A 22,527-nucleotide genomic window follows, 5' to 3' on the forward strand; every position below is an offset into this window, starting at 1 on the left:
TTTTGACCTATGTGAGGGTATTATAAAAACACTGTGTCATATTTTTTATTTAAAATACTTCAATACATTTATTTAAATACATTTCAAATTAATTCAATAAGGCTTTCAACCTCAATTTTTTTTAATCACAATTTAAATCAGTGTCAACTCTTTGTTTTGTGATAGTATATATTAGGCTTATAATAAAATACTGGGAAATATATCAGAATAAAAAGAATATTAAAAAGAGTGAATTCATTACAGGGGCATTTTTGGCTCTACATTTTAAATAAATAAGACATTATTGTCACTTTCAGTGGCATTTTTGCCCCAACCCCCAATTCATTTCTGACCCTGCTATACATACAGTACATGCACTAAACCTTATAGAACTACAAGCATGCACATCCGAAGTAAACAGGTGCAGGTACTCCACTAAAATAACTGAGAATTCTGCATCAAGTTTGTGCTTAGATTAAAATTCTAGTGTATCCGATTGAAACACTAAGCCTTTTTTGTGGTCACAAGAGACTCATTTGCAATGCTACCACTAGGTGTGAACAGCAATGTGTTGTCGGCTGACCACTTGTGATCAGATCACCCTCGACGTGTGTAAACTGGGCCTTTGCAAATCCAATGCATACCTATGAGGGGGTGGAGCATATCCCAATTCAATTGGCTGTATGTACAGGGGAGGAGTCAAATTGGACGGATGTGATCTTTGCCAGGGTTCCTGTGCAATTGGAATGTTGCACTTATACTAGAGGGAAACAGAAAAATGCTTTTATTAATATGAGTGAAATCTCTTGCCATTTACTCATTACTTGGGCATTAAGAACTTAGTCTGCCAAATATCAGTGTATCTAAAAATCTCATCAGGGTGGATTATCTCCCCCAAACAAATGTTTTGTTTTTTCTACATATTTTAAATTGTGCTTAAAATTGAAATGGGCAATAAACCCACAGCTAATGAACCCCCACATCTATTTCTTTATAAGGTATGAGGATATAGAAATAGTACCGGTTGTAAGCTTGGGTCAGGGCTGGTCTGGGCACTACAGGAGCAGAGAGAGTATAAGCTCTCATTACACAAGAACAACAAAGAAGCTATTAAAGTAGCAACACAAAGTATTACTGTACAGACTGTGTGCAGCTTTACCTTAGATGTGGATGTTTTGCTGGAGTGATGGCTGTGGAAGATAAAAGCAGTCATATAAATGACATATGTAAGATGTGGTATTTGCACCACACAAGCATTTAAAAGCTAGGGTCAGATGCAGTGTTGAGATGGAGATTATGGTCAGCTGGAAGAACATTAGGTGGATTTTTGAAAGGAGAAATAGCATATGGCACACAGACCTACCCTTGCCCATTGAATGGGCCCGTGATGGGTATCTTTTACTTGGTCTTCTCTCAAAAGTGCTTGCCCTCCTGACTTTACCACTATGTGTGGCCTGATATTCAGTCCTTCCACTACAAACACAAGCAAAACAACACTTTTTAAAAATTTGCTATCACTTCAAATATGTTACCAGAATAAGAGTGCATGTGTCTGCTAAGGATGAGCATGAAATTTATATTTTCATGTAAGCTTGCGTTAAGTCTAGACACAAGTGGGTTGGTGAAACCGTGAGCGCAAAGTGCTAATGGGCTGGGTCAAGTGCAATTTAATTATGAGGTTCTTCTCCGGTTACTGCACCGTTTGCATTCCATTATACACTGCGTGCCCAATTATTACGCAAATTGTATTCCTCAGAATTAATTTTATTGTTGAACAAACACAATGCTCTCAGTCAATCCAAAATGTTATTGAACCTCAAACCTGAATGTTTAACAAAGAAAAAGTGAGTGTTGTCTTTCTCAGGGGAGAAAGTGTGAACAATTATTAGGCAACTAAATTACAAAAATAATTTCTCCCAACTCAATTGTTTATTCTCAATTTTTAGAGTAGGTGCAACAATAAGTAACACAAAATGACAATTAAATAACATTTTTGGCCTTTCAAAAATATTCAAGGACCAGTATAGCCACCCTTCTTTTCAATAACCGCCATGAGCCTTCCATCCATGGAGTCTGTCAGTTTCTTGATCTGTTCATGATCAACTTCCACTGAAGCAGCAACCACAGCCTCCCAAATGCTGTTCAAAGAGGTGTATTGTCTTCCCTGACTGTAAATCTCACGTTTGAGAAGGGCCCACAAGTTCTCAGTAGGATTTAAATCAGGTGAGGAAGGGGGCCAAGTCATTATTTGGGCATCTTTGAGGCCCTTGCTGGCTAGCCAAGCAGTGGAGTACTTGGATGCATGTGATGGAGCATTGTCCTGCATAAAGATCATAGCCTTCTTGAATTGAGTACTTTCCAGAAACTGGCAGTAGGTTTGAGAGTTGAGTTTCAGTCCATCTTCAACTCGAAAAGGTCCAACTACCTCATCCTTAATGATAGCATCCCATACCAGTATCCCTCCTCCACCTTGCTGGCGCCTGACTTGAAGTGGTGCCGTGTTCATTAGTGATCCAGCCACGGGCCCATCCATCTGGTCCATCAAGAGTCACTCATTTCATCTGTCCATAAAACCTTTGAAAAATCTGTCTTTATGTATTTCTTTGCCCAATCTTGATGCTTCAACTTGTGAATATATTCAGTGATGGTCGTGTTTCAGCCTTCTTGACTTTGGCACTGTCCCTGAGCACTTGACACCTTGTAATTCTGGACACTTCAGGTAGGTTGCAGTTATGGAATATGGTAACATTGGAGGATAATGGGTTCCTGGTAGCTTCATGTTTAATTCTTCTCAAGTCTTTTGCAGTTCATTTGCGCCTTTTCTTCTCCATGTGTTTTTTGCGCCCCAGTTGACTATTCACAACAAAACGTTTGTTTGTCTGGTGGTCACGCCTCAATAGTTTAGCTATTTCAAGAATGTTGCATCCGTCTGAGAGGCATTTTACAATATTTGACTTTTCAGTGTCAGTTAAATCTCTTTTTTTGGCCCATTTTGCCTGAGGTAATGAAGCTGCCTAATAATTATGCACACCTTGCTATAAGGTGTTAGTCACTTTCGCCACACCCTCCCTCATTACACAAATACATACCACCTGACAATGATTGAATACAATAAGCATTCAAGTTTATATGGTTTGGAGTTGGAAAATGCACATGGAAATAATGATAACATCAGAATACTCACTTGCCTAATAATTGGGCACGCAGTGTATTTTCCATTTCCTGTCAAGCAACATCGATATAAAAGAAGGCAGCAAATTCATAAGAATTTGGTTGTGTAAACGGGCTGTATGCAATGCATCCCCTGCTCTTTTTGTTACCAGCACTGCTCCGGACCGCGATGTATGTGTTGCAAGTTCTCTATCAGCCTCTATGGGACTGTAGGCTCTCGTCCTGATCGGCCTTGTCATACTTGTTTGAAATATGCTTTGCTTCTCTCCACTGTGCATTGCTTTGCAATGTATATTTGGTATACTGTATGTTTCTCTGTTTAATGTTTTACATTTAATTTCTGTACGGCATCCTTTAGCATTCAAAAGGCACTATACAAAATAAACGTATTGTTATTATTAATCATATTGATCTACTGACACGCAAATCATGGCTAGTAGTATTAAAAGTGATCGATGTCTCTCTGATATCATCTGCTCATGGAATCCCCAAACTGTAAATGCAGGAACAGATTTTAGACATTGCGCCCAGATTAAATGTGATTCTCAAACGTCTTAGCACAATGATCCATTTATTCAAATTGCGCTTTGCGGCACTTCACTAACATACAATTCACCCACAGTTTGCGTGCATATACCCACAGATAGCGCAAACACTCCCATCTACACCCACTTGCCCTTTGTGCTGGCACGAAAATTGGATTAGACAATGTGCATGGTCATTGCGCTTAGCGCTGCTCCTAGCGCGGTCACGAAAATAGAGCCCGCCATCTTAAAAACCCAACGTTTGCGGTGGGACACTTAAAAACAGTGCAAGGCATAACATAACAGCCAAAGACATTCATCTTTTTGGATTTTACCATGCAAAATGTCCAACAGCTAAGCACAGCATGCTGCTAGCATGCTTATTAAAGCCTTCCCCTTAAATCTAGATAAACTAGTCGACCTCACTAATTGACTAGTTGGCCATGATGACCCACCTCTAGTGTGCGCTTACCTGAATCTGAAGCGCGAGCCGAGGCGTGTGAAGTCATTGTGGCTGCGCTTGCTTTGGGCTGGCTGTCTGAGCCGGAAGAAGGCATGGCTCTCAACAGCACACTTCCATAAGTGCTTACACTCCCCAGAACTCGACAGCTGAAACACAAAGGTATGCTCCTGCTCTCGGCCCTGCATAAAGGAATATATATGTGTGTGTGCGTGCAGAGTACTTTATGGCGCACTTTGCAGTACAGAGGAATGTGTACATGGGTAGCTGACATGAAATACTTTTGGGAAATTGACAAGCTATACTCCATCTAAAACAGCATTTTGCTAATTATTTTATAATTATTGTGCACGCAAGTTTTTAGAAACTCATATTAATTGAGAGACTACATTGAATATCTGCATTTTATTTGCCACACCACAGGTCCATTTAAAATGAAAGATCACACTTTTAATCAACTTTAGTGAGGGCAAAACATTTATTAAAAATGAAACTTGTGAAGATCAGTTACATGATCTACGAAGTACGCTTTCCCTTATACATTCATATACATTCTTTCCCAAAATCTTGATATTAATAAAAAAAAAAAAAAATTGGACATGTTATGCATCAACTACCCGCATTATAATTTGGAAAAACACAGCATGAGCACAACCGGACGAGCAAGTACAAGTTTGTGCATGTTAAGCTCACCTTCTCATCATCCTCCACCACTACTAAAGTCAGTCTGTTCTTCTTGAAGTCAAGACGGGTTATTTTAGGCCTGATTGAACACATACATATAGCATGAGGAGGAGGAATAATAAAAAACACAAGAGAAGATTGATGACCTAGCCACAGGTCACAACAACAGGGTGTGACTGTGAATCTTACCAAAAGAAGAGACCAATTTTGCTTGATCCTTCAAACACAAGGATCCCAGTTGGTGTGAGTCCCAGGGCATATTCTCCTCCATCCCGTCCCTGCATAGAAAAAGTATACAACACTGATAGGGTGGCCTCACCCCACGGGTAACAATATAAAAACCTCATCAAACAGGTATTTTAACCCTGTAAAGCCTGACATTATCCTCCTGAGGCTCAGCAATTCATTTTTGTGTAGGACATTTGTTATTTAAGTTTTTCTTAGCCCATACATGCTACAGTGGTAAATCTTGGGGTATTATCAGAGGACACCCTGGGCTTTTCAGAGATGCCAAATGTTAGAGAGATTGGCCATGACAACTTCCTCTACTTGGTCTACAAATATGGATTGAAATTAGGGTTGTTGATTTAATGCATTAATTCAGTACGATTAATGTTATAAAAAAATAAGGCGTAAAAAAATAAAACCGTGAGAAATTCAAGCTTGAAGTACCACCTGTTTTCTCCAGGGAGCAGTAAGTGAAACTTCAACTGTATAGGCAACATGAAGCTTACAGAGAACAAAACAACCCCTCAGCAGACAGCACAACACAAATGATACATTGTGTTCAAAACACAGCTTGGAGCGCAAATCCGAACTAAGGGACCTCAAGATGTGTTCTTCTAAGTATTAAACTACGTTTAACTTGAAGTCAGCTACCGAAAATGTATTTGTTTATGACGTGATGCAACCAAAGTGAGACGCTCCACAAGCATCCGTCTGACGCAGGTGTACATTGACGGGTCCTTAGACAAGCCCTCATAATAATTCTCTGATTCATTGACAAATTCACTTGTTGGAATGGATTGCTGTGAACTGTATACTAATGATAGGCTTATATTCAATAATATGCAAATAAACAATACATTGGATTCTAAAGCCGCTTTGTGTGTTATCAATGCTCAACTCCTCTGCCATAATAATGTAATGCATTTTAATTATCTGAATATTTTTATATTTTATTTATATATATATATATATATATATATATATATATATATATATATATATATATATATATATATATATATGTGTGTGTGTGTGTACACACCGATCAGCCACAACATTAAAACCACCTGCCTAATATTGTGTAGATCCCCTTCGTGCCGCCATAACAGCGCCAACCCGAACCTCAGAATAGCATTCTGAGAATATATTCTTCTCACCACAATCGTACAGAGCGGTTATCTGAGTTACCGTAGACTTTGTCGGTTAAAACCAGTCTGGCCATATTCTGTTGACCCCTCTCATCAACAAGGCGTTTCCGTCCACAGAACTGCCGCTCAGTGGATGTTTTTTGGTTTTTGGCACCATTTTGAGTAAATTCTAGAGATCAGCAGTTAAAGAAATACTCAAACCAGCTCATCTGGCACCAACAATCATGCATATATGGGTCAGGAGCTTCAGTTAATGTTCACATTAAGCACCAGAATGAGGAAAAATGTGATCTTTGTGATTTGGAGCGTGGCATGATTGTTGGTGCCAGATGGGCTGGTTTGAGTATTTCTGTAACTGCTGATCTCCTGGGATTTTCACGCACAACAGTCTCTAGAATTTACTCCGAATGGTGCCAAAAACAAAAAACTTCTGCGGATGGAAATGCCTTATTGATGAGAGAGGTCAACAAAGAATGGCCACACTGGTTCGAACTGACAAAGTCTACAGTAACTCAGAAAACCACTCTGTACAATTGTGGTGAGAAGAATAGCATGACAGAAATATGTACTTGAAGTGGCAGAAAAAAAAGTGCAGTTACTCTCCTTGTTAGTATTAAAGTTTTTTTTTTTGGTAAATAATTTATACTTATATTAGACTGTTTTTGTTCACAACATATTGTATGTTTATTAAAAAATAAGTAGATAAACTTGGGGTTTTGTACTATACAGTAGGGCTCTTCAACTACTTTCTTGCAGGGACCAGATTATCCAGATGAACACTCAACTGAGGCCAAACTTTTTCCCATATTTATCTTAAATAACACTCTTATGGTAACTAACATCAAAACTGTTAATAATATGCGTTTATTTACATTAATATTATTTTACTACACTGTGATTAACATTTTGATTCATACATTAAACCAAGAAAAGCAAAACATATATACACAGAATCAGTATTTAACCCCCACTATTACCCATCCCCCTCCCAATCCCCAACCCCACCATGACCCTCAAAAACATCCCTGTGGTCACACATGATTATAGACACACAAAAAACAAAAACAAAGAAAAAAATCAAATAAAAATATTAAATCACACGCATTAATTTTTAAATGATCTCAACACTCCACTCTCATATAGGTCACGAGTGTAGTAACCTTCCTCACAATCCACTCTGACCAGCAGAAATGGGACTTATTAATATGTATAAGAGATGTCATAACTTTACTTAATCGGTTAGCCAAAATTTTTGACAATATTTTAATGTCTAGATGGATCAGGGAAATTGGACGGTAACTCTTACACTCGCTTGGATCTTTGTCCTTTTTAAGAATCAGACTGATTCGGGCTTGCATCATGGTTGGTGGAAGCTTTCCATTCTTTAATGATTCTGTATAAACTTCTAGCAAAAGTGGAGCCAATTCTGTAGCATAAGATCTCAAAAACTCAGCAGCAAAGCCATCTGGCCCCGGAGCCTTGCCTGTAGGCAAGGCCTTAATTACCTCGCCAAGCTCCTCCAAGGTTATCTCAGAATCAAGAGAATTTTTTGTTTACAGTTTAGGAAGTTCTAATGGTTCCACAAAGTTTCTAATATCCTCATCAGTAGACAAGATATGGAACTATAGAGATCAAGATAGAATTCTTTAAAAGCATTACTAATATCAATGGCTGAGGTAAATATTTCACCACCAGCAGATTTCACAGAGGGAATGGTAGAAAAAGACTCTCTCTGCATTATATATCTAGCCAGAAGTTTTCCTGCCTTGTCCCCCAATTCAAAGTATGACTGTGTTGCCCTTAATAGCCAAAACTCCACTTTCCACAACAAAATAGTATTATATATGTATTTCAGTCGGGTCAATTCTCTGAGGCCATCAGACAACATTCGGCACTTCAGCTCTGCCCCGGCACTTTTAATAATCCTTTCCAACTCCACGAGTTCTCGTGCTTTTAATTTTTTGGTGAATGAGGCATACTGTATGATCCAGCCTCTAAGAACCACCTTAAGTGCCTCCCAAGCCACGCTCACAGAGGATACTGAGGACCAGTTGGACTCAATATAAACATTGATTTCAGCCTTTAACATTTGTTGGAATTCAGGATTTTGCAAAAGGGAGACGTGAAAGTGCCAACTATATGTTTTCCTTTTCTCCATATGTGGCAGCACCTCTCAACTCACCAGGGCGTGATCTGAGACTAAAATGTTTCCAATTGAGCAATCAACAACAGATGAAATGAGGGACTTAGATATATAAAAAAAAAAAAATCTAGAGTAAATCTTATGGACTGATGAGAAACATTTATAGTCCCTACCAGATAGGTTCAAAAGTCCCAAATATCTGTAAGACCAAGATATTTACACATCCTGTGAAGCACCAATGTTGCTCTAGGAGGCTTGCATGCTTTTGCTTCACTATGATCAAGGACTGAGTCCATCAAAAGATTAAAGTCTCCTCCCAATATTATATCATGAGGGGTGCCAACAGCTTGCAACATCCCTTCAAGATCTATAAAAAAAGCCCTTATCATCAACATTAGGTGCGTAAATATTAGCCATAATAAGACTTTGCCCCTGAAAATCTGTTTGAGACATTTGAATTGTAGATGTTTACTTATCAGTGTAATGACTCCCCTGCTCTTTCTTGAGCCAGCACTAAATAAAACATGTCCACCCATATCTTCCCAAATTTTTCAGCTTCCTGCAGGGAAAGATGCGTTTCCTGAATAAACACGATATCATATTTCTTATGTTTAAGGGAAATAACCTTCCTTCTTTTTATGGGGTGCCATAAAGTCCATGTATGCCTACAAGAGCCCCCGTGACAACTTTGCCTTCGGATTGCTCAAGTCCAGTGTTTCTATAAAAATTTTGTGAGACAGAGTTACAAAACAACAGATAATCTATAAAACAAACTCCAGCCAATGGGCAGAATAAACACAAAGAATGTGTAGATTCATCCACATAACTGTCCTGAAGGTGTGTTACTCCACAAAACAAAGCAAACTTCAGCTGCTAGGCGGAACCAGCAAAAAATAAATAAATAAATAAAAAAGGGGCGCTCAGTTTCCTTGGACATTCAAACGAATGTTCAGTGAGCCGGCCCATTCGACTGCTACATGAGTGCAACAAATGACCTAATCACTCCAATGACTTGCAAGAAATACTCCACAAAACAAACTCCAGCCAATAGGAGGCATAAGCATGAAGAACGTGCAGATTCATCCACTCAACAGTCCTGAAGGAGGGTTACTCCACAAAACAAACTCAGCCACTTGGCAGAACCAGCACAAAAAGGAATAAAAAAGGTGCTCAGTTCCTCGAACAGTCAAGTGAATGTTCAGTGAGTCAGTCCATTCGGCTACAACGTACCACAAAATAACTTACTCCACTGAATTTATGAAGGACATCGCTTGCTGTGGGCATGTAAATGTTTTGCGGCCATTCTTAGCATCTATTCTCAATTTGGCCAGGAACATCAGTGCAAAAGCGACCTTCCTTTGATGTAAGAGTTTCTTGCATTCCTTGAATCGATCACATTTCTCTCGTCAAATTCGAAGTCTGGGAACAAGAAAATGCTGTGGTTCTTCCAAAAAAGCCTTCCTTTATTCCTTGCCTCACGCAACACGAGATCTTTATAGGATGATCTCAGAAATTTGGCCAGAATTGATCGGGCCTGTCTCCCTCAGCGGATTGCCGAGCTGAAACCCTGTGAGCTCGCTCGATTTCCAGCTTATGGCCTGTTATGTCAAGCAGATTTGGAAAAAGCCTGTCCAGGAATTTCACCATATCCTGACCTCTTTGGCTTCAGGAATTCCGACGATTCAGATGTTATTCCGCCAGTTCTCCATGTCCTCCAATTTCTCCCAGACGCACTCCAAATCCACCTTGGTCGCTAACGGATTAGCAGCTAATTCCCTCTCCGATGACTCCAGATAATCTATCCATTCCGAATCTCACCGGTTTATGACATAAAAAGTATTAAAACTAGCAAAGTGCACAGAGCCAGCCGTTCACACGTCCGAACCTTGCACAGCGTCACGTGACTCCTCAGTATTTTACTACATTAAAAGAGTTATTTAATTAACATTTTCAAGGTCTGGCCATAACTTCCTAGAATTCAATTTATCTGATCTGGCTGAAGAACAAATATGACCTCACACCCTCAACTAACAAATTAGATTAACTTGTTTATGAAAACTGAGGAAGAGCAGTTAGATCGGCTAAAGTCTGTAAGAGAACAATGGCAATCTAATGTATAACTGTCCTTTTACACAAAATAAATGTAGAATAAAACTGAAAAAAAAGAGAGAAGTATGTCTGTTCTTCCTTTTTTTATTATTATTATCCTGCCATTCAATGAGGGGACAATTAGACTTTCCTTGTCCTGCACAGATGATTTGCACACATGAGCCAGATACTTGTACAGACAATCATGAGAAATGGCGAACAAACTGATTTGATGATGTTCAGGATTGTGAACACTGACATATATCTGTATGTAGAACTAAACACTGTCAGGATATATATGCGCAGGTTCAGTGACACTTCACAATCTTTTACAAGCACTACAGAAAAGAAGAGAATAAAAAGCTCATTTTCCTGTGTATTTTCTTCGAAGGTTCGATTTTCATCATCGAGTTACCTTTTGTGAAAAAAAGGTTGTGCATTTTAGCTGGCATCACTTCTGTAACAGCTTTGACATTTTTCTTTTTTAAGCCTGTAGTTTTGACTGCACCCAGCAGCTAAACAATTTGCATAAATTTGATTGAATAAGACGGATAAAACGTGTTGGAGAAGAGTGTAACTGAACTACGCCCCGACAAGCTTAAACATGCGCGCTCCTCCGGAACTGGACCACAGATCGCTTGTAGTGATGGGTCGTTCATGAATGATTTGTTAATTTTGCGTTGGCCGCGCATGCGCATTGCGCAACCTCCTTTCGTTTTTTATGTGAAAACAGCATAGGCGCTGTACAGGAAACAGAAATGATTAGTTCAACTCTTTTGGTCCGAGTTGTTTGTTCTTATGTCACGTGACAGCCGTATACGCTATGCATTGCTCACACAGGAAACAGAAATGATTAGTTCACCAGTCATCTGGTCCAAGTCGTCCGTTCTTTTGTCACGTGACAGCTGTATCACGTGACAGCCGTATATGCTATGCACATACGGCTGTCACATGACAAAAGAACGGACGACTCGGACAAGAAGATTCCACAGGTGAACTAATCTTTCTGTTTCTCATAATTTGTCCTTGGATGCATTATAATTTTTTCTTTATTGGGACTATAATGAAAGTTTGCGTAAGCAGACGTGTTGGGGGGATTTGGCTATTATATTAATATAATCTTGCTCAAATGAACGAAATAACTTGAATAAATATTTGTTCATTTTGCTGAACGAGACACAAAGATCCAAGTCATTTAAATGATCCGATCTTCCCATCACTAATCGCTTGACGACCACCAATGCTGCTGCACGTGTTGAGTGTTGTTAAACTCACCACTTAGTTTTCACAGAGAGCGCTCGGATGTTTACTGCGATTTTATCATACTAATTTGGAAGATCAGATAAAAGTGATTGGCAGGCCTCAATAAATCCCTGTGTTAAATTAAATAAAGTCATTACATCATACTGGGAGACTCTGAGAAGTGGTGGTATGCAAGAAATACTGCAAGTACTCTGTTGACTAAAATTAGAGACTGCGTACCAGTGAGTACCTGCCCACTTCAAGCAATGTATACTTAAGTTATTATGGAGGTATATTATCTTGGTAAAGATATAATAAATAAAGCGTGAAAATGTGCATACACTATTAGCACACTGGAATCCTTGAAATCCATGAGAGCATTTAGGAACAAACTACAAAGAATCTACATAACAACTACAGTGGAGTCAATAAGGGAGGTCTCACCTTCACAAAGTGCATGTCCACTCCATACATCTCCAGCCACTTGCACTTATTCAGAAAATTCAGTTCAGCTTGCGATGGACTCATTCCCCTGTAGAGAGATGTTTTTGTGAACGTTGTAACTCATGATCTCATGAAGCACAACAAACAACAAAATTATCATTCAAGACCCTTTCTAATCCACTACATTTCATGGTTAGATTACAGCAACTCCAACAGAGCGGAGATATTCTTCTAAAAATCTTTGTTTGTTCTCAGCAGAAGACAGAAACCCATACACATTTGGATGACATTAAGGTAAGTAAATGAGAGAATTTTCATTTTTGGGTGAACTATTCCTTTAAAACCACAGGGGCACCAAGTTGCTTGTGTGGTTTTGAGTCTCTTTGAGTTTGTCTAAAAAAAAAAGAGAGAACCTGAATGTGGGAATCTTCAATCCATTCTAAGGGCTTAATTCAAAATGTATACACACTCTTACATTATGTTCTAACCAGGCTTGATGTGAAAAAGCAACAAGCGATAAATCTCTTTCATGTTAAAAGTTTCTGCCATGACCAGCCATGACTTGGAAATTACATTTTGTTGTTAACTCAATTTCTATTTTTATCGCATCTTGTGCTGATTGCAGCAAAATGCAACTGATCCAAAATCCTGCTCCACATAGTTGTGTATTAAACATCAAATATGTTCTGATTGGCTGTATTTTGTCACGCTGCATAGCATTTTCACTTTTAGTGTTTCAATTTGCCACTGCACTAGCTGCCAAGTAGTATAGTGGGATGGGGCTTACCTGCACTCAGCCCATTTGCGGTAGATATCTGCCTCCATGATCTCCGTCTGTTTGGGTGAAAAACGAAACTCTGATACTAACACAATAGTGTGTTCTAATGGGTCACAATCCCCAAGTTCACCTATTACACACACACACACAAAAAGAAATGTGCAATATAAATGAAATTGGCAAAATTCTGAGGCAAATATGCAAATACATACAGTCCAAATATATTTTCTCTCACACAGAGACAAATACACAGAACTCACTCTGTAGGCAATAAGCCCCGAGCTCCACAGACACATCATACGGACATTTTAACCTGCTCGGGGAAAAAGGAGAGACTTAATGAATAATAAAACAGCTTGTAAATGTGTTTGTAGCATTTAAAAGTGACTTTCTAACCACACATTTAACCAACAGAGTATTTTAACAATGGTCAAAATCCACTTCCTTGAAACGTGAGATAACGAGACCCCGTGTTTGCATAAGAGCGCATGTGCCCCCTGTGTGGGAAAGTGTGTCGGAGCATATCTGTGCTCTTAAATTAGAAGCTGTGTGTTGTTTCTCATCAGAGATTCTTTTATTAAAAAGGAGCAGAGCAGCACCCAGGAGACCAGATCCAGATTATACACTCTGAAACAGAGCTTTTATCGGACCCCAGTAGAAAACCCTGCTTCACTCTCTGCATAACACAGAGGGAGGGTCAGAGGTGTGACAGAGGGCATAAAATAGGATATGAAAAGCCCTCTCTTTTTCACTGCGAGTGAAATGATTGTGTGTGTTTGATTGTGGGATAAGTGGAACTTCTTACTTGCCAGACAGTATGTCTTGTCTAAGCTGCAGTACAAAGAGATACCTGCAAAAAGCGGTTATATAGTCACAAACAGTCAAATATTACAGTTCAGACATTTTAAAGGAATTGTTTACCCCAAAAATTTTATTCTATCATAATTTACTCATCCTCATTTCATTCCAAACCTGTATGACTTTCTTTTGTCGAACACAAAATTTGGAAAATACATTTTGAAGAATGTATTGTTCGTTTTTCCCCCATGCAATTACAAAGAATGGGGACTGGAGCTTTTTAAAGCGATAGCTCACCAAAAATTAAAATTGTCTTATTTTCTCACTGTCATGCTATCCCAGATGTGTGACTTTCTTTCTTCTGTTGAACACAAAGATTTTTAGAGGCATACTTCAGCTCTCTTCAAGTCAGTGGATTCCAAAAAGTAGAAGCTCCAAAAAAACACAAAGGCAGCATAAAAGTAATCAATAAGACTCCTGTGGTTAAATCTATACCTTCAGAAGAGATATAATGATAGGTGTGGGTGGAAAACAGACAAAAAGTCTTTTTTTTTTTTCTGTAAATTGTCTTCCCTGACCAGAAGGTGGCGATATGCATGAAGAATCCCCAAAACCAAAAGAAGAAGAATGTGAAAGTAGAGATTGACAGTAAAATAAATAAATAATAATAATAATACAATAAAAGACTTAAAAATGTATCTGATATTAAACCACATTTATTATATCGCTTCTATGAAGATATGGATTTAACCACTTAAGTTGTATGGATTACTTTTATGCTGCCTTAATGTGCTTTTGAAGCTTCAAAATTGTGGTATTATATATAACTACTGAAATATTAACATGAAAGCACAGTTAAAATATCACAGAAGTAGTCCATAAAATTCCTGCATTATATTCCACGTCTTCTGAAGCCATATGATTGCTTTGTGTGAACAGGCAGAAATTTAAGTCGTCAAATCCAATTTATGAATGAATAATTCTTTAGAGTTGGATCTTTTCAAAGAATCGGTTGATCTGGTTCACAACAGTCTGAATGATTTATTCACAAATAGGATTGATCCAGTTCTCGAATTCAACTCGCTGACTCTATGATAAGCTTGCAGCGGTTAAAAGCATTTGAGGGGAAGATTATCAGTGAATAATGACATCAATTTCAGTCTGTTCCTCACACAAAGCTATCACATGACTTCAGAAGACAATTTTATGGAGGCCAATATATAATATATCTATATAATGTACATGTTTTAACATGTGCTTTTGTTCTCCACAGAAGATAGAAAGTCATACAGATTAGAACAATATGCGCGTAACATGAGAGTAAATGATGAATTTCCATTTATGGGTGAAGTATCCCTCTAACCATACATTTAAAAACCTCAGTTTAATTCATTATAAAGCTTTGCAAGATCTGAGAACATTAACTATAGCAAAGCAGAAACATGACTTAAAAAGCTTCACAAGAAACCCACCCAGACAGTTTACTCCTTTAACCTTTCAGGATGTCTGTAATGATTTTTGGTTAGACAAAATAAAAAGCATATATAACTGTTATCCTCCTTTACCTGGTGAACTCCTCATGGAGGTTATTGGGCTCTGATGAATAGAACTTAACTCTGAAAAACAATCTGTATGGAGGCCCATCTATGACAGAGAGAAAGATTTTAAGAGTAAAAGACTGAAATGAGGGAACGAAACAGACACCAAATGTCAATGGCTCTGTCAGTGAATAAACAGTGAAATTTGTACATAAAATTTAAAGGAAAAAAGACAAGACAAGAATAATCCTTGAGAGCTTTGGAAGACTGTTGTCATAGAGACAGGCATAAGTCAGCTAATGTTGATTCAGTGTGACTCAATGCTTTTAAAAGTGCTGTAAAGTGTATACCGCTCTGAAGGTCACAACAGTAATTACACTAGAATACAGAAAAGACATAAGAGAGGTTCCATCAATGGCCTCTTTATTGACAACAAACTCGCTTTGAATTGCCCACAAGTAACGTAACAGATGGCCAGAAATATCTTAAATTAGTGTTGAAATCATATTATATTTACACTTAAAACTGCACTGAAAGGTTTACGCTTTGTCACTGCAGTTACTCTTCAGCTATATCTTCCACTTTCTCCTTTAAGCAACTTTCTCTTTGGTTAGTTGCTTGGGGTGTGTCATTTACAACATACACTAGGATTGGCTCTACTCACACCCATAGAGTATACACTAATAGATACTCGTAGCAACAGAAGATTATGAGACCAAGGTCATCAGCCATCTGTGTCCAGCTAACTAAACAACTCCATGACTCCAACTCCTCCCTTATTGTGTGTGTGTGTGTGTGTACATATTCAGCTTTATTTGGGGACAAACTTTTAGCATTTTTGAAATTTTAAAAATATAAAACGTTTTATATTAGAGGAAGGGTTAGTCTACCCTATAGTATTTATAATTATCTTTTAGGGCTGCACAATTTGGTAAAAGTCATGTAGCGATTATTTTGAAAATCATTGCAATTGCGATTTGAACTGTGATACAACATACAAAAAAACTAGACCAAAATTTGGTAATGATTTGCCCATGTTCTACTGCCAATAAACTCTTTGAGGGTTCACACTTCACTGTGTACCTGTTTTTGTACACTTTGTGATAGGATCACAGCCTATTCATCTTCATAATTTTTTGGAACCTAGTCAACTTAAATATGATAATTTTGTATGATACTATTATTGTTGTTATTATGATTATTATTATTATTATAAAAAAAAATAAAAAAATATCCTCTTTTCTTCCAATTTGGAATGCCCAATTCCCACTACTTAGGAGGTCCTCATGGTGGTGCAGTTACTCACCTCAATCCGGGTGGCAGAGGACATGTCTCAGTTGCCTCCGCTTCTGAGACCGTCAATCTGTGCATCTGATCACATGGCTCGCTGTGCATGACACCGCTGAGACTCCGCATGTGGAGGCTCATGCTACACTCCATCCACGCAAAACTTACCATGTGCCCCATAGAGAGCAAGAACCACGAATCGCGACCAGGAGGACGTTACCCCAGGTGACTCGACCCTACCTGGCAACCGGGCCAATTTGGTTGCTTATGAGACCTGGCTGGAGTCACTCAGCACACCCTGGGATTCGAACTCACGACTCCAGGGGAGTGTTATTGTTATAATTACTATTATACAGTGGTAATATATTTTATGTAATAAAATATTACCTTGCACGTGGCATTGCTATGCAGTCCAATAGTTCTAATTATATCGTCTAGCTTTTATTTTGGTGACATCTGCTGAAGAGTTTGTGTGTGGCCAAGTTTACATTCACAACAGCTGTAAAAGGTGATCCTCATTTTATCATCTCCTCCTCTGTTGACAAATTCCTGGTGCCATTGGGTGAATTTTTTTTAATTTGTATATTAACTTTTAGCAGCCAAACATTTTGGGAATTTCGCAAAAGCTAATCTGCAGCGCTTTAAATTTAAAGTAACACTCTCAGCGCTCTTAAGCAAATGGAACCGAACTCAGAGCACATCTGTTCTTTTTTTTTGTCTGTATTGAGTTAGTGCATTAACATATAAATCGCACAAGGTCATATCACGATTTAAATGTTATTTTGATTAATTATGCAGCCCTATTAGCTATATATAAAACAATAGAAGTGTATGGTGTCCCCTCACTTATATACAGTTGAAGTCAGAATCTTAGCCAAATACATTTAAACTCAGTTTTTCACAATTCCTGACATTTAATTGTAGAAAACATTCCCTGTATTAGGTCAGTTAGGATCACTACTTTATTTTAAGAATGTGAAATGTCAGGGGCCTGGGTAGCTCAGTGGTTAAAGATACTGGCTACCACCCCTGGAGTTCGCTAGCTCACTAGTTCGAATCCCAGGGTGTGCTGAGTGACTCCAGCCAGGTCTCCTAAGCAACCCAATTGGCCCGGTTGCTAGGGAGGGTAGAGTCACATGGTGGTGACCTCCTCATGATCGCTATAATGTGGTTCGTTCTTGGTGGGGCATGTGGCGAGTTGAGTGTGAAGCCTCCACACACCTAGGTCTCCACGGTAATGCACTCAACAAGCCACGATAAGATGCGCCAATTGACTTTCTCAGACGCGGAGGCAACGCCTCAATCCGCCATCTGGATTGAGGCGAGTCACTACGCCGCCACGCACGCATTGGGAATTGGGCATACCAAATTGGGGAGGAAAGGGGAGAAAAAGACCAGAGGACATTTCTCCAAAAAGTAAGATCTTTGTCCACATGTGCACTTGCAAATTGTAGTCTGGCTTTTTTATGGTGGTTTTGGAGCAGTGGCTGAGCAGCCTATCAGGTTATGTCAATATAGGACTCGTTTTATTGTGGATATAGATACTTGTACAGATAGTTGTCAACCTGTTTCCTCCAGCATCTTCACAAGGTCCTTTGCTGTTGTTCTGGGATTGATTTGCACTTTTCGCACCAAACTACTTTCATCTCTAGGAGACAGAATGCATCTCCTTCCTAAGTGGTATGATGGCTGCGTGGTCCCATGGTGTTTATACTTGCGTACTATTGTACAGATGAACGTGGTACCTTAAGACATTTGGAAATTGCTCCCAAGGATGAACCAGACTTGTGGATGTCCACACATTTTTATTTATATTTTTTATTACAAGATTTATTTTGATTTTCCCATGATGTTAAGCAAAGAGGCACTGAGTTTGAAGGTAGGCCTTAAAATACATCCACAGGTACACCTCCAATTGACTCAAATTAGCCAATTAGCCTATCAGAAGCTAACTGGCTAATTGCCTAAAAGCTTGACATCATTTTCTGGAATTTTTCAAGCTGCTTAAAGGCACATTTAACTAGTGTATGTAAACTTCTGACCCACTGGAATTGTAATATAGTCAATTAAAAGTGAAGCAATCTGTCTGTAAACAATTGTTGGAAAAATTACTTGTGTCATGCACAAAGTAGATGTCCTAAACAACTTGCAAAAACTATAGTTTGCTAATATGAAATCTGTGGAATGGTTAAAAAAAAAAAAAAAAAAGAAGAGTTTTAATGACTTCAACATAAGTGTATGTAAACTTCTGACTTCAACTGTAGGTCAGACCCTGTTTACACGTGGTATTCAGATGCATTTTGGATGGTCTGATCACAAGTGGACAGGCAAGACAAATCACAATTTAACCTGATAGCAATTTGCATCTCATTTAGCCACTTGTGCATGATAATTAAGCACAAACGAGTAAAAGAAATGAAAAGCGTTAAAAATCGGCACACTGTATACTGAAGTACCAGTATTAACTGAGCCTCAGATGTGCATACTTATCTGTGTCCCTGCATGTTAATACAAGGCATACTGAAGAAGACCTTGCGCATGTACATGTATTCACTTTTTTATATTTTCTGATCGGTTAGTTATTTCCTTTCAAAGCCGTACATAACTGGCAAAATTTGAACACTTGTTTTAACGCATTGGTTGATTGACAGGTGAGGAGGGTGAGCAACGTGTGCTTTTTAAGCACAATCAAGCGGATGAGCATTTAAGATACGAGCCAAAGTGGCCACACGCATTTTCAACCATCTCCCAATGTGGTCTAAGTGGACAAATCTCAAAAAGTTTTGGACCCCATTAACTCCTGTCTTAAGCGTTGTCCTATTTCAAACTAATCGCCTAAAACGCATCCAAAATCCCTTTCAAGGCAAGTCAGTCCACTTGGCCATCGCTGGAATGCTCCCAGTCAGCAAGCGGCATAAAAGTACAGCTCCTTTCTACTTGAATGGAGAAAGAATTAAATCTCCAAAATGGTTGTTCAAGATTACAATCAAAGAACATATTTTAAATCAGCAGTTAAATCTGACAACAGTGGGTGTAATAAACTGTGCCTCCTTAGCACAGATCACGGCAAAAAACGTATCTTTTTTTTTTTTTTTTTAACAGGCTGGTCCCGCTAATGCGTATGCGCGTTAGAGTTGACTGACAGGTGATATCTGCCTCTAAAAGGTGATTGACTCTTTTACCTGTAAGGCGGAACTTCCTTTTCTACATCTGCCACATTGGGCATTCCAATTTTTCCCATTAATTTTAATACCAGTGCTCAGTCTCAGGCTAAATAGTCTCTAACTCATATGAATACCAGGTATAAACAGGGCCTAAGTGTGTGTGAGAGCACAGAATGTCTCATGACTACTCACATCTAATCTGCTTCTTTATGGGCTTGGCTGCATCCAACCAGTGCTGAAATTATGAAGGAAATATGAAATACAAGAGAAGAGAAAAAAGCAAGGAAGAAGTGGGGGAGAAAGTGGGAGGAAAAAAGAGAGGGTGAGAGAGAAAGAACAAGAAAGGAGGGAGAGAGAGAGTTTGTTATTAGTTTGAGTGCATAGGAAATGAAAATCCTGTTGTTCTGATTGATGTCGAGTGGCTGTTTCACACTGACAGTCTCCATTTCTCATTTCTGCTCTAAGAGCAGCAGCTTATAGAAAAACAGGTCACTATCGTGCACACACACACACACACACTCATTAAGAGCCACTCACCGCAACCTGCTCTTGATCCATGAACTGCAGGCCAAAGTAATCAGCCTCCACCAGATCCAAATGATACATAATCTGATCAAACAGATCCTGTCCTTTGGAGTGTTTCTGAAATGCAGACATTTAGATCACAGATAAATCACTAAGTGCAGAAAGCTTGGGGTTCACACTGATCTTGAGACAGATAAAGGGGACACCTGTGGAGCATGTCATCAGCAGGAAGTAGCCCCATAACGCCTGCAAGGCTCGATGGCTCTGATTAGACACCGTGCCATGCACACTACATTTATTTCCATATGCACTCACCCCGTTCTTCCCTTGCAAAAATTAGGTAGTCTCATTACAAAGCCATTTGATGGCATGTAAAAAGCCCAAAGCGCTTTGAAAAACCAAAGAGACATCGAAAACTTGTTTCTATTTTGAGTTGTCATGTCTAGATGAGAGGGACTTAACAACCACATGCAAAAACTACATAAACTATTCTGGAGATAATCTCTTATTTGGTACAGTCCATTTGATTTCAACACCAGCATTCACTCAGATCAAAAACTCTTGAATGAATGCAGGGAATTTTTAGTTAGTATTGGATTTGTCCCATTTTGTGGTGCCTGATTGATTTCTACTGTTGGTTTGAGGATGTTGTTTGGCAAAGGAGGGTGCACATAATCTGAATGGGTCATGGGAATGGCAGGAGCTTCCTGTTATAGTGATTATGAGGAGTATCCCCTGAGAGGAATTCAACCAATCATAGTGCTCGGAAACATGAATCAGTATCTCTGCAGGATAATAGAAATTAGACAATGACATGGCTGAGAGATATATAATTCTTTTGGACATCCTCAACAATACCATCTCACTAATATAAAGAGCCATTAAAGGAATATTCAGGGTTCAATACAAGTTAAGCTCAAACAACACCATTTATGGCATAATGTTGATTTCCACAAAAATTTATTTTGACAAATTTACAATGAAAGTGAATGTGAACAATTTTTGGAGAGTTTAAAAAGACAGAAATTTGAAGCTTATAATTGTATAAATACACATACATAAATTCTTCTGTTAAAACAGAAGTTTTACAGAAACTTAAAACTCATTACATCATTATGGCAACAAAGTTGCAAAACTGGTTATAACTTTACACGGAAAAGGTTAGTAAGTGATTTTGTCATACTAAATCATGTTTACACACATATTATTTATGTCAGCTGTACTTTGAAATAGTATTTCAACATTAAAAAATTGGCCCCATTCACTTCCATTGTAAATGCCTCACTGAAACTGCTTTTTTTTTTTTTTAAGAAAAGGAGGGGCAAGTCAAAATAATTTCTGTTGTAATCAATATTATGCCACAAATGCTGTCGATTGAGCTGATCTTGTATTGAATCTGGAATATTCCTTTAAGGCTTTGGACACTTCTGCCAAACTTGAATGATTGTGCTTTCTTTGCATTAGATAACAAAATATCTAAACATGTGACATCTGCAAATAAATAATGCTAGCCTTTTTCACCATTCTTGCAATGACTTTTAACCAACCCAAGGTAATTTTACTGGATGTATGAAATCAGCTCCCCTCAAGTTCACAGATGTGTCCTATAGCGGAGTAACCACATGTGTAGTTCATTACACTAACTATGGATATGTTTGCCAACCAGAAAGTGTCCAAACACCTTGCGTCTTAATTTTGAACAATATACAGTATCTATTGTAAAACAAAAAAAGTTCTTTTTGTGAAATGTTTTCTTTCAAATACATGCCACTTGGTTTGGTATTTGTTGTAATGCAATGACATTCATACATAAGTGTGGCCTACCATGTGAAACTTCTGCGAAATAAAAAAGTCCAGCTGCCTTGATTGAATTGACTGAATACCATGATACAACGACCCGAATGACTGGAAACACTGAGTGACATACTTACTGTTTTTCAATTTAATTGCCTATTGCATTAGCAATTATTCTCAATAAAGACTTGACACCTTGACATTTACAGGAGCTCCACCAAACACACACTGAATCCGTAAGACGGATGAAAATACACACATAAGGTGCACAGTGCACATACAAACTAAGGCTGTAGTAAAAATAGCTGAAGTGTCAGAGCAGAGTGGCTGGATTTAGGACACACCCTGAGGGGGGTAGGTGGCTATTATTCTCTTTGATTCTAGTTGCTGTTCAAACTGACCTACAACCCTTAACATATATAAACCCCACACACATATTTTAGAGTTCTCCTCCAATAAACATACTGTACGTCCTGCATCAGAAACAAAAGTTAAGTTTGAAACTAAACTTGTTAGCAGGTTGGATGTTTGG

The 22,527-nt window shown here is 38.5% G+C and overlaps 1 protein-coding gene across 3 annotated transcripts in view; it reads right to left on the reverse strand.

Moving 5' to 3' along the window:
• epb41l4b (erythrocyte membrane protein band 4.1 like 4B) overlaps nt 1-22,527 on the reverse strand; it is a 46,547-nt gene that overhangs the window by 15,060 nt on the left and 8,960 nt on the right. For all 3 annotated transcript variants that reach the window (XM_051718678.1, XM_051718677.1, XM_051718676.1), the window contains exons 2-15: nt 20,214-20,318; nt 19,869-19,911; nt 15,253-15,331; nt 13,695-13,739; nt 13,150-13,202; nt 12,899-13,019; nt 12,112-12,199; nt 5,008-5,096; nt 4,828-4,897; nt 4,147-4,316; nt 1,343-1,452; nt 1,139-1,169; nt 1,001-1,034; nt 624-739 (exon numbers count right to left, since the gene is read on the reverse strand). In XM_051718678.1, the coding sequence (XP_051574638.1) occupies nt 624-739; nt 1,001-1,034; nt 1,139-1,169; nt 1,343-1,452; nt 4,147-4,316; nt 4,828-4,897; nt 5,008-5,096; nt 12,112-12,199; nt 12,899-13,019; nt 13,150-13,202; nt 13,695-13,739; nt 15,253-15,331; nt 19,869-19,911; nt 20,214-20,282 (1,118 nt within the window). In that variant the 5' untranslated portion in view covers nt 20,283-20,318. The remainder of the gene's footprint in view (nt 1-623; nt 740-1,000; nt 1,035-1,138; nt 1,170-1,342; nt 1,453-4,146; nt 4,317-4,827; nt 4,898-5,007; nt 5,097-12,111; nt 12,200-12,898; nt 13,020-13,149; nt 13,203-13,694; nt 13,740-15,252; nt 15,332-19,868; nt 19,912-20,213; nt 20,319-22,527) is intronic.

The sequence above is a fragment of the Myxocyprinus asiaticus genome, chromosome 15 (assembly GCF_019703515.2).
Source record: "Myxocyprinus asiaticus isolate MX2 ecotype Aquarium Trade chromosome 15, UBuf_Myxa_2, whole genome shotgun sequence".
Taxonomy (NCBI): Eukaryota; Metazoa; Chordata; class Actinopteri; order Cypriniformes; family Catostomidae; genus Myxocyprinus; species Myxocyprinus asiaticus.